An 11,733-nucleotide genomic window follows, 5' to 3' on the forward strand; every position below is an offset into this window, starting at 1 on the left:
GGAGCTGAGAGACCGGCAACCTGGTGCACGATAACTCACACTCAACTCCAGGGTTTTTCTGCCTGGGAAGAGGCGAGGAGAGGGAGGGTCTCCGCCCCGTAGGCGCCGCCTCTCCAGCCTCCCGCTAGGCCCTTTTGGTCCCATCCAAGCCTCATCCTGGGCGGTCAGCGGGTTTGGGAGGATTCCCTTGCCGGCCTCCCTCCTTTCCTCCCTTCCTTTTCCCCTCCTCCTCCTCCGGGTCTCTGCAGATCCCCAGCCCGGCGGCCCCGCGGCAGCCTAGCAGCCCCCGCCCCCTCCTAGAAAGGGCGAAATTGCTAAACTTGTAGCAATAATGACCCTGCATTCAGGCCGCCGACTCCCGCTGAACGTCTCCGCGCCGCGGCTGGCCGGCCTAATCAGCGCGCCCGTCCCGGCTGCCCGCCCAGCCCCCGTCCCCCCTTGCCGCTCCCTCCCCCAGCGCACAAAAAGTGGGGAACAAAACCCCCGCGCATTTCTCCGTCCCTCTGTTGAGCAGACTGCTACACAAAGCCCCCGCTCTGAGAAGCAATGGGGAGCTCGGGGGGGACGTCAATCCCGACGCGCTGGGGTTTTTGTTCGCGCAGGGGACTTCGCCTTCCTACCACACCTTTTGTTCGGGACTCCAATAAAAAGCCATTCTTTCCGCACCTTCCCGGCCCGGAGCCGCCTTTCAGCGAGGCCCGGCCCCACAATGGCGCGGCGCTCTGAGGCCTCCCCATTCACCCGCCTTGGCACGCTCACAATCGGCCGTGTGGCAGCACAGGCCTCGCACAGGCATTCTCCGCAAGTGACAAGGAGCCGCATAAAGCCGCGGCCGCCGGGGGAGAAGGGAGGGCGGCCGAGGGAGAGAATTCGGCCGCGGCGGGGCGCAGCGCCCCTGGGCGCGCTGGAGGCCCCGGCCGCGGCCGCCGAAGGAGCCGCCTTCGCGCCGCCTCCGGCTGGCCCAGGGGGCGAGGTTTCCTTTTCCCTGGCGACCTCCGAGGTGGGGCAGAGTCTCTCAGTCTTGGTCTAACGCAGGCCCAAAGACACTAGCCAAAGCATCTGGTAAAACTTGGGGGGATTACAAAGCCGGGGACCTCAAAAGGCCCCGAGTCTCCGGTCTGTTCTCCCAAAAGAGTAAAGAGAAATTTAATGAACAAAACCAAGAGGACGCAAGACTTGCAGCCCCCGGGGCTGGCCCAGGAGAGGCCAGGCCTGCGAATGCCCGGGGAAGATTGCTTTCCCTTACACACCTTCTCCTTCCCTACTCGCCCTGTCTAAAGGATCCCTCTCCACTTCTGGGGGTGTGGGGGGGAAACAAAGTCTGTAGCCAATGGTTTGGAAATATTGCACCTTGTTTATTGACTCCTGTAGTGTATGGCAGCGGGTGTGTACACGGCGTGTGGATAGTTATAGGTATATTATATGTGCTGAATACAGAATATGAAACAGAAAGGAAACCTGGTAACACCTCCCGCGGGGCCACCAGCTCCCAGATTTGTTCAGCCCCCTCCCGCAGCACGCTCCCCCCCCCCATGTTTGTTTGATCTTGCTTCGCCGGTTTTTCTCGCAGAGTTCTACACCCCGACGATCCGGAGATCCAGGCCGAGGTATCTGCTGCGGGGGGCAGGCGGTAGGGAAAAGAGAAATCGGCTGTGGTGTGGCGCTCCGGGCCGCAAAAGAGGCAGAGGGGTCCGTGGGGCTTGGGGATTCTCAAGCCCCGACACCCATTTTTCTCTCCTTCATGCTTTTCTTTTTTTCTTTTCTTTTTTCTTTTTGTCCTTGGGCTTTCTGTCGACATTTCGAGGAGGCCGCGGGAAGGCCGAGGGGGAAAGACGGCCTTCTTGCTCTGGAAGAAGCAAGAGGCAGCCAGAGTCCCAGCCTCTCTCACCCTCTTCGGGGCGAGTCCGGGCCATTGTCCTTCCCCGGCACCCAGCCGGAGTTTCTGCCTCTGAGACAGTCTCTGCGACCGGTCCCGGTCCTCCTCGTCGTCCCGCAGCCCCCTTCCCCAGGCTTCGCCAGAGCTGGGTTCCGGGGCCCTGGGGAGCGAAACATGTGTATTGGGGGGTAGGGGGTTGTGTTTTTGTTTTGTTTTGTTTTGTTTTGTTTTTTTAACGAGAAGACCTGGCCCTGGGTTCCAGCCTTTCTCGCGCTTCAGTCCCGCGGTGCCAGGCTGCAGTGGGGCGCCCGCCGCGTGAGCCGCCGCGTCCCTACCAGGCCCGGATGCCCTGCAAGGTGCCCTGCGCGCACGCAGCCCCGGCCGCGGCACCCTGGTGCAAGGGCTGCGCGCCGCCACCGCCGGCGAAGCCGCCCAGGTTGCTCACGTTCACAAAGGGGCCGCCTCCGGCCGCGCTGCAGGCGGGCTGCATGGCCGCGGCCGCCGCGGTAGCCCCGCCGCCCCCGCTGCCGCCGCCGCCGCCGCCCGCCGGGTACGCACAGCCGTAGCTGCCGCTGTAGGCCGCGGCGGCGGCGGCGGCGGCAGCAGCGGCGGCGGCGGCTGCGGCCGAGTTCCCATAGCCGTAGGCGGGGAAGCTGTTGTAGGAGTAGGCGCCTGCACCTACGCTGTAGGGCGCGCCGTAGGCTTGCGCACCCGGCGTGACGCACGGCTTGCCGTCCCGCACCAGCACCGGCACGGCCACGCGGCGCGGCGGCGGCGGGGGCGCGTGCGCGCCCAGCTCCAGGGACTTGTCCTGCCGCTGCCTCTTGCACTTGTACCTGCGATTCTGGAACCAGATCTTCACCTGCGTGGACGTGAGCTTCAGGCTGCTGGCGAGGTGCTCGCGCTCGGGCGCGGACAGGTACCGCTGCTGCTTGAACCTGCGTTCCAGCTCGAAGACCTGGGCTTGCGAGAAGAGGACCCGGGGCTTCCGGCGGCTGCGCGGCTTGGGCCTGTCGCTCTCCTCCGCCGCCTTACAGTCTCCGGCCGCCTCCAGAGGCTTCTTCAGCTGGCAGCTTTCTGCGGAAGAAGCACAACAGCGTCCCTTAGCAGTTCCCCGCCTTACCGCGGCTCCTGTCCCAGACCGCTGTGGCCCTTTTGGTGGCAGCGCGGAGCATGCGGTAGTAAATGCCTGGGCTTTCTGGAAAGTTTGCGGTTTCTGGCGCCATGGGGCCTTGCGACAGCCCCAGTACCCTCAAAACGCCCTTAGTGGGCAGAAGCACGTTCCACGGGGAGGGATAGTTAGTGCGGGTTTGCTTAGAATTTGAGCATCTGTGAGAAAGAGAGTAGTAAATGTTGGGCTCGGCGTGCTAATGACGATTCTCAGGATGAAAGTTTGTAACTACATAGTAACTAGAGTGTTTGCAAACTCATCTGCTTTCCACTCTGTTACGGATAGCGGAAGGTGTGAAGCATATTGGTAGTTGGGGGCCCGTATGCGTGAGTTGCGTGAATAAATCTTTATGTTTTGGAAATGCTTGAGTGTGACCCTCCTGCATTGCTTAGGAACGTTTTTTTTTTTTTTTGGCTTTTAAAAGACAACAGACCTCCTGCTTAATGCGTGACGATGTCTGTATTATCTTAAAGAGAAAAAGAAATTTGATTGACTGATTTAGACCGTTTCGTGTCGATTTTAGGCCCAGGCGAAGTGTCGGGAGTCTAGGCCTTGGCTGCTGCCACATCAAGCCTCCTCTTGGGGAAGAGATTCTTCGATTCTCCCCTCAGAAACAAACACTTCCTTAGGGGTTTTATTCAGCTGTCCGATCTCCCTACCAATTCACCTCCCATGAGCGGCTGGGATCTAGGACTAGGTTCCGCGCGTTTTTCACACAAAGCATAACATTATGAATTTTCAAAAAAGGCCAGTGCCTCGGGGGTGTGAACGCTATGCACGCGCCTAATGGACTGTGTTCCCACGCACTCTCCGACCATCCCCTCCCTTTCTGCCGGTGCTGTGGGTGCCAGGGACACTGAACTCCAAGCAGAGAAGTGAGGAAACCACCCAGCTTGTCTCTAGCAAGGTTCCTGCGCCCTGCCAACACAACCTGCCTAGATCATCTTTTTGAAGAAGAGGGGACGGCTGTCTGGCCTCAAAGACCTCGTCTCAACCTAGGGTCAAAGAGGAAGAGATTTGAGCTCTTGTCTAAGTCTTGGGAGGAACAAAAATGCTGTGAGTTGTCAGAATCCAGCAGCTGAGCCCGTGTTGCTTATCAGCGTCAGGGCAGCAAGAACTACTTTCCCTTCTTTTGGGGGCTTGCATCGCCTCTCCACTCCGGGAGGAGTAGTTGTCGGGGTCACCTCTTCCTTCTCCCTCCGCCCCGGCTCCCTCGCAGGCACCTGTGCTTTGCGGAGCTGTCGTGGACCAGGGTGAGGCATGACCCCAGCCAAAGGTTAAGGGGGCGGGAAGCAGTGCTGGCAAGGTTTGTGGGCTGTTTGCGGGCGCTCCGCCATTGCTCCAGATGTGCGGGTGCGTTCTCTTTCCCCCTCTACTCACTTTGGCTCCGGTCCCTCACGACCTCGGGCTCCTCTTCATGTTCCTTAGGCCCGCTACACGAGTCTCGCAGGACTGTGTGGACATAGCTCTGCGGACAGAGCCCCGAACCCCCGTGGCCGTCGGCTGTGGCTAGTGAGTTCAAATAGGACAGTTTCTCGCCCTCTTCTTCCTCGTCTTCCTCTCCTCCGTCAGAAAATTGCGTCCCTTCGGTGGCGGCCAGCATGCACGGCGCCGAGTGAAAGTGGTGCTCCAAGTCCGCCTGTAAGTGCGCGCCGTGGAAGTGCTGTTGCTGCTGCTGCTCCAGATTCAAAATGTCTTTGACTGAGAAAGGGGTGGAGGTGACCGGGCTTGGTAACATCATCAGGGCCACTTAATTGTCCAGTCCAAATACTCAATAAATCCCGGCGGGGGCGGGGAAGCAGCGCTGCGGCTCCAGCTCTCCTTCTGGACTCTGCCGCTGCTGCCGAGTCGGGCTTTTGACAGACGCGGTCCGGCTCCAGTCTAAATCGCCTCCATTGGCCGGGACCTGGGGGTCTGGGTTTTGTTACAGCCACTGCAGGGACTGGGGCCGGGGCTGCGAAGCCTGTGTCCGGGGGTCGTGCGTCACGTCGGGGGCGGGCCTCTCGCCTCGGCCTCCCTCCCTATTGGTTCCGGCTCATGTGGACCACGCCCCCCACATCCACTGAGTGGGGTGCTGCGGCGCTACCAGAAATAAAGGACTAGTATAGAGTCGCGAAGTCCAAGTCGTTGTGGGCGAGGCTGCACTGCCCCGGGTCCCCGAACTACCGATTCCCTCCCTGCCTGGCCGTATCTTCCTGGCCAGGGCCAGTTCTGGGAGGCTTCTTGTCCACGAGCCAACTGCCAGGAAGGATGGCCCAGGAGCGTGGTTTTTCCAGCTGCTGCAGGGCAAGAAAACGTCCTGGCCTGTAAATACCGGCCTCTGGATTCCCAAGAAGACGGAATGTTTTGTATACCAATGGATGGGCAACGTGTCTGTTCCCGACTTGTTCACTTTGCTCAAGCTCTTCCCTCCACTTGGAATGCCTTGCCTGCCCTTGTCTCCATGAGTGGAAAGCTGTTCTCCAAGGCTCTGCTCAAGTACCACCTCCAAAAGGAAGCGCTCCCTGATCGTCTAGCCGGAAGTCGTCTCTCCCGCATCTGACCTTGCAGCGCATGTTAGTAAAGGACATTCGTGTCACTTATCACTTCCCACCTAGTACTAGATATTGCTGGCCTAGTCGCCCGGGGTAAACTATGCCCCCACCCCGGGGAGGGGCAGGGTCCCGGTTGTCTTTGTCCTAGTAGCTCTTGCAGCTGCCCACTAAGCAGGTATGTGAGAGACAGGAGGACGGAGTTGTTACTGACCTTGGTTGGTAGACAGGTCTTGGTTCCAATCCTGACCTAGTCGATGTGTTGCCTGGGGTGTTTCTAAGCCGCAGTTTCTTTGTCTACAAAAAGGAGCCCAATACTTCTTCAGGGGTTGTTGCCAGGGATAAAGGACAAAACATGCCGGGAGCTTAGCGCCGGGCCCCACACTTGTTAGGTGCTCAGTACACCGCAAGTCCACCATTCTGCATCAGTGTTTGGTGACTGCATCGGTGATGGAGTGGCTGGAGTGCTGCACACATCGGGTGGCCTCGTATGGCCTTGAGAGCGGTATCTGCCACAGGGGAGGCCTTCTCTGCATATTGAGACCCGGGTCCTGGATCTAGGCTTTTACCCTCTGAGGTGTATTTCTAATTTCTCCAGCCCATACGTGGCGCCCTCATGCGGCCCCCAGGTGTTTTCTGGGCGAAGCTGTGGGGTCCCCTGACGTTCTGGGAACTGGGCATTGCTGGGGTTCATCTTCCCCACAGTAGGCGTTCGCCACCACCACGCTTTGCCTACTGAGGAGCAGCGGTCACTACTGTGGGGCCCACAGAAAGACCGAGGCGCAACATTGGCCTTGAAAAATACAGAGACCGGTTCCAGCCTAATCCAGGCGCCCGACATCCGCCCCTGGCCGCCCCAAGCATTTTTTGGCGGCCGGGATGGTGGAGCTGGGGGAGACCGGCCTCAGCCGGCAGGGGAGGGTAGAAGGTGCAGGGACTGGTGGACAATGCCTCCGGGCATGGCACCCACGGGATGGAGTGGGGGCAAGTGGAGAACTGCCCTGAGGGCCCCACGGCCGTTGGGAGTTGTGGGTGCCCAAGACCAAGGAGAAAAAGGCGGGAGGGGAGAGAGGCGGGGCTGTTCAGGAGGGAGCGGAAATGGTGCGGGGACTCAGCCTCTGAGGCCGCCCGGGGAGCTGGGATGCGGCGCGGGCCACGTGCACCCGGGAGTACTTAGGGCGGCGGCGACCGGCGGGCGGTGGGGGAGACCCTCTGTGGGCAGGGCCTTGCGCTGGTACACCCATTCTTCAGCCGCAGGGGCCTGGGTGCCTGTCTTCTCGGCATTGAGACTATTGACGTCCCAGGCGGGGCCGACGTCTCTAAACCAGGCCAGGGGCTGCAGAGAGAAGGCGGCGCCTGGTTTTGCTGCGGATCGCAACCCCTCGGGCGCAAAAGATCCAGAGTGAGGTGGGGGTGAGTGCGCGGTCCTGTGGGGTGAGGGTCCTAGTGGGTGTGCGTCGCTTTGGCAGGCGAGCCTAAAAGAAGGAAGCTGCCCTCCTTCCCCACTCCTCTATTCCCATCCCTCCTGAGCTAGACCATCTTGGAGAATGTTTCTGGTTCTCAATTTCTTCCACCTCTTTGGGTGGTGTTCTTTTTGTTCGTTGTTTTGAGTGATTTTAAGAGAAAAAAATGGTAAAGGACAAAAGCTACGGAAACTCCCTTCCCCCAGTTTCCAACAGAAGGTTGCGTTTCTCTCTGCTACATTCTCTTGGTTCTCTGCAGCACTTCGTTCTTAGGCCTTCTCTAGGTCCATCCCTAAAATGGGGTTTATCTTAGGACCCGTGGCCAGGGGCGCTGGGAGTACGCACCCGCCGCCGCTGCTGCCAGGAGCGCAGGGGTTGCCTCCAGACTGAGTACGAAGAAGGCTATCTGCTCCCTAGTCCCAGGCCCTCACTGTCCGCTCTCCCCCAAACCCACTGCCACCACTACCCTGCCGGGTACCCTCTGCTGGGCTTGAGAGGTTCTCTTCTGCAGCTTCTGATCGGGTTGCTCCTTGGCAGCCCCCGTCCAGGGGGGTAGCTCAGGCCCCAGTGGCTGGAGGCCCGTGAGGGTCCAGAGCATGGGCAGCACAAGGGCCTAGCGTGCCCTGGCCCCCCCCTTTCTCTTCACACCCCTAACCCTGCTCAGGGCCGATCTAGTGGGTAGGAGACTTCTGCCTACTACCTAGAGCTGATCTTGGCCTTGTGACCCGAGCTGGGGCTTTAGTCGCCTCCAGCCACCCTCCTCCTGGTTGTTCAGGTTCCCTAGGGTCCGTCTTGGTTCGGCTGCCCCGAAGTTTCTTACCAAGGATGCCCACCAGGTCAATCGCACCGAGGCAGCCTGCCTTTGCCGCGCGCAGCCTGGACAGCCGTGAGAGTGTGCCCGGCCAGCTGCGCTCCGGTGTCCCGGAGGACAATGTCCAGCGCTAGTGACACTGCAGCAGCCGGGTTCTCGGGAGCCGCTAATCAGAATGTGGAATCTGGTCTCAACGTGTATCTAGTTACGATCGCGTTCTGGGGCATTTGCATTCTCTTGTCTGAAAAGAGGATCTTTGAAATCCTGGAGTTGTGCTCCACTAATAATAGGTTTTCGTTCCAGTCAGTTTAGCTAATTACTGTCAGATAAAGTAGATATCGCTGCAACCAAGGAAGTGTTTGATGTTATTTTAATCGAGTGTATCTGCCTCCATAGGTAGGATTTTGTCGCGGTACACGTTTATGCAAATCCCCTCCTCCCGTAAAGATCATAGTAAAATGATGGCAAATTCTATGAGGGGGAGATGTTGCCTAGAGGCATAAGCGATACATACATAACATTATATCTTTTTTGGAGAAAAGCCCCATGCTAACCATTGCAATACATTATCAAATTAAAATGTGATTATTCTTTGAAAACTATGATGTGTTCCCATAAGTTACTTTTCTCTACGCAAAAACTGCTTAATTAATACACGTAGAAATACAAGCAGACAGATAATTTTCGTTATACGTGCCACTGCTTATGTTATTACCCTCCAACAATTCAAATGACCATTTAATTGTGTAACCACGCTCACACACAAAAAAAGAGTCATAAGTTATCATGGCTTCTAAACTAAATGTAGCACCACAGTCAGAAGTAATTGTCTATCGAAGTAGAGAAAAAATCCCGCAATGAACACAGCTAGCCAAAACTATAGAACATTGCAGGTAAATTTGTTTCATTGGATGTTCCATTTTTTTACTGCTCTTCTAGAAATGCCATTCAATGGCATCTTACAAAAAAAAAAAGACATATTTCTTATTTGGCAGTAGAACTAAATAGGTTCTTGTTATTTTCTTGTTGGTGGTGGTGGTGTATAAGTCCATGTTTTGGTTTGCTTTTTAGTTGAAGGATATTGGAAAGCTCTCCAAATTTTTTGAGCTATCTAGAGGCAATAGTATTTTATGAGAAGGGTAAATACTTTTTCTACTTTTAAAGAAATGGCAAGTAAGTAGGTCAGTTCCAGAAAGCATTAAAATAATCTAATTCCTTGAGAAGAATTTTTTCCAAGTTTTGATAATTTTGTAAGAGAGATTTTAAAATGGAGTTTTGAGCATTTTTGCTTTTTTTTTTTTTGGCATGTGTTTGTATAAATGTTAGATTTCTCCCAGATTGTATTTGGAATGGAGTTTTCTAAATAACCCACCACTTCCCTTCCCTTGGAGAAAATCAGTCCAAGTTCAATAATGCAAGTAGTTCTTTGTATATTGCAGGCCCTTACTGAGGAAGCGAGTTTCGATTTCTCAAGAAGAGTACCTTCTGTATCTATCTTGCGTGTATCTCCCCCACTCCAAAAAAATTTCAAGATAATGTAAATACAATGTAAATACAGACTTTGTCAACAAAACCAGTCCTATTCTGCTGATAAAACACACAAGAAAGCCTAACTTCGTCGAATGAAAATTCACTATTTTTTAAAAACAAGAATACGTATATGAAGGATGCCTATGCAGACACTTATTTGTACTATCTGTGTGTGCTATTTGGGAGGGCGCGGGAACAGTTTTAACTTGGGGATTAAACTGGAATTCTAGATGCATTCCTTAACTTTTATTTTTTTTTTTTTTAGCGTGAGTTTAACTTCCTGTAGCAAAGTTTCAATGTCTATAGACCTTTTAAAATATAATCTGACTTCAGAAGAGCGGCTGCAGTCTTTGGCAGATTAATTTTTTTTAAACCAGAGCGCCTGCTTGCTCTGTGCAGATCTCTGAGCAGTAAGGGTGGATGGGCGGGGGAATGTGGTTATCAAGTTCCAAGAAGCAGAGGTTCTTCGTAACTCTTTCCAGTGCAATCTTCACAGTCCTGTCTGCTCTCAACCACAAAGCCACGGACTCTGGCTTCCTAGGACATAGAAATCTTTACACGGATCTCACTGGAGGTCACTTAGAGTAAATAACTTAAAATCATTTGAGAAGGAAAAAGATTTTTCTCATTTGGAAAGAAACATTTGCCACATTCTTGTGGCTTAAGAGAAGTCTTATCCCGTCTTCAGTGTGTCCAACCTGGAGGTCCCGGTCTTCGGGTCTTTGGTCCACACTGGGGAGAGCAATTCCCAAGATCCATGGGGAAGCTTTGCCCCATCAGTGGGCATCCAGGTCTGCTGGCCTAGTTGCCCACTTGCCCTTGGTTTCTTGAAGGTGGGGGGGTTACCCAACAATTCCCACTGCTCTGGTGAGAGTTCCAGCTTGTCTGACTCTGCAGGAATGTTGCAGGGCGGGGTTGGGGGGGCAGATGCTGGCCTTGCTCGGAACCAGAACCAGCCAAGGACCCAACCCGGAAAGGACCAAGGCCCCCCAGGCAGCCACAGTGCATCAGGGCACACAGCCACAGGGACCGAAGGCACTAGCACTACTCGCCTGAGGAGCCGGGCCCAGGTCCACAACTCTTGGCCTCTGAATTTCACAGTTTTGCCCTGTGCAGACTCTGGTGTGTCAGGTCGGAGGTCAAGAGTTTAGCAGCAGCAGCAAGCCTGTGGGGACCTGTAAGGTTGTCAGGCCTCACTCCACCTGGGTGCCCTGTCGTCAAGCCCCAGCACTTTGTCCATGCAGGTTGGGGTCCAGAGTGCTGGGCTTTGCCCCGGGGTTCACTTCTCTCTGGCTGCGGGCCAAGAGCCCAGGACCTTGAAGAGGAGCACCCCTGGGAGACGCAGGCTTGGTCTCACCTCTGTCTTTGGAAGTGCCTGTAGGTTCTGGAACTCCTCTCAAACTCTCTGCACTCCTCCCAAGTGAAGAGAAATACCTTCTTACCTCTTGAGGCTCCTGGCACCCCAAGATCCAGAAACCCCGCAGCACCTCGGAGCCTGGGACCCCAAAACATTCGTAGCAGTCTGCCTCTCACCCCTTGCAGCCAACCCTTTTCCCTTTGGGCTCCTTTCTCTTGCACTGGCCCAACTCTAATTCCTTTACCCCTTCCCTTCCTCACTCCGCCTTTCTCCCTCACCTCTTCCTCCTCTCATCCTGGGCCTCCTTTCTCACTCTGTATCCACTCCTCCCTACCTTTTCCACTCTTATTTTTTCACTATCTCTTCCTTTCCCCCTATCTTGTCTCATGACGCCCCCACCCTCCCTCCACTCTGAAGACTTCATGCATTTTTGTCCCTGGCCCTAGCAGGTGTTTGATATATACACCTGAGGGCTGCACAGGATGGGGGTCAGACTAGTTGAGCATGGCCTCTTTCCTGAGCCCCAGAGCCCTCTCCCCTCTCCCACTCTGCCTCTCATAGTCCACCTCAGAGCTGCACCTGAAGATGCCCAAGCACTTTTAAGTTTGTGACAAGAACACTCCTTGCACCCTGCTCCAGCTCCCCAACCCTGAGCAACCTCTGCAGAGGGTCTGTGGGGCTCCAGGTGGCAGGGCTGGGCCACGCTCCCCATGGAAATCCCCGCTCCAGGCAGATCCTGCCAGGCCTCCGTTTCCTACTATTGTGGCGGTCTGGAGAGGATCACAGCAGAGCTGAAGGCAACAGTAAGGCCTGGGCCCCAGACATCCTTTGAGAGCACAGATCGGGGCTCCCAGATCAGGGCTGGCCCCCTCCAACCGCCCCCCACCACCACACAGGAGCGCTATCCAACTGAACTGTTCTTTCCTCCTGTTTCTTTCTTGCCAGCCCCACTTTAGATTAGGCACCTTCAGATCACCCCAGCTGGGATGTGTTT

General features: G+C 55.7%; 1 protein-coding gene across 1 annotated transcript; it reads right to left on the minus strand.

Annotated features, from left to right (window-relative positions):
- Positions 1–2,103: 2,103 nt before the first annotated feature.
- Positions 2,104–4,966, minus strand: NKX2-3 (NK2 homeobox 3). The gene is made up of 2 exons (XM_032882570.1): positions 4,428–4,966; positions 2,104–2,953 (listed from the first exon to the last, which is right to left on the minus strand). The coding sequence occupies exons 1-2, from the start codon at positions 4,786–4,788 to the stop codon at positions 2,208–2,210; spliced, it is 1,107 nt and encodes a 368-aa protein (XP_032738461.1). The 5' UTR covers positions 4,789–4,966; the 3' UTR covers positions 2,104–2,207.
- Between the last annotated feature and the right edge of the window lie 6,767 nt (positions 4,967–11,733).

The sequence above is a fragment of the Lontra canadensis genome, unplaced genomic scaffold (assembly GCF_010015895.1).
Source record: "Lontra canadensis isolate GAN:19392208 unplaced genomic scaffold, GSC_riverotter_1.0 scaffold3, whole genome shotgun sequence".
NCBI lineage: Eukaryota > Metazoa > Chordata > Mammalia > Carnivora > Mustelidae > Lontra > Lontra canadensis.

Excerpts from the sequence above, each read along its gene's own strand:
- NKX2-3 (XM_032882570.1), bottom strand. The coding sequence starts at position 4,788 with ATGATGTTACCAAGCCCGGTCACCTCCACCCCTTTCTCAGTCAAAGAC. Across the intron at positions 2,954-4,427 it reads CGTGAGGGACCGGAGCCAAA|AAAGCTGCCAGCTGAAGAAG; the intron begins GTGAGTAGAGGG and ends CTTCTTCCGCAG.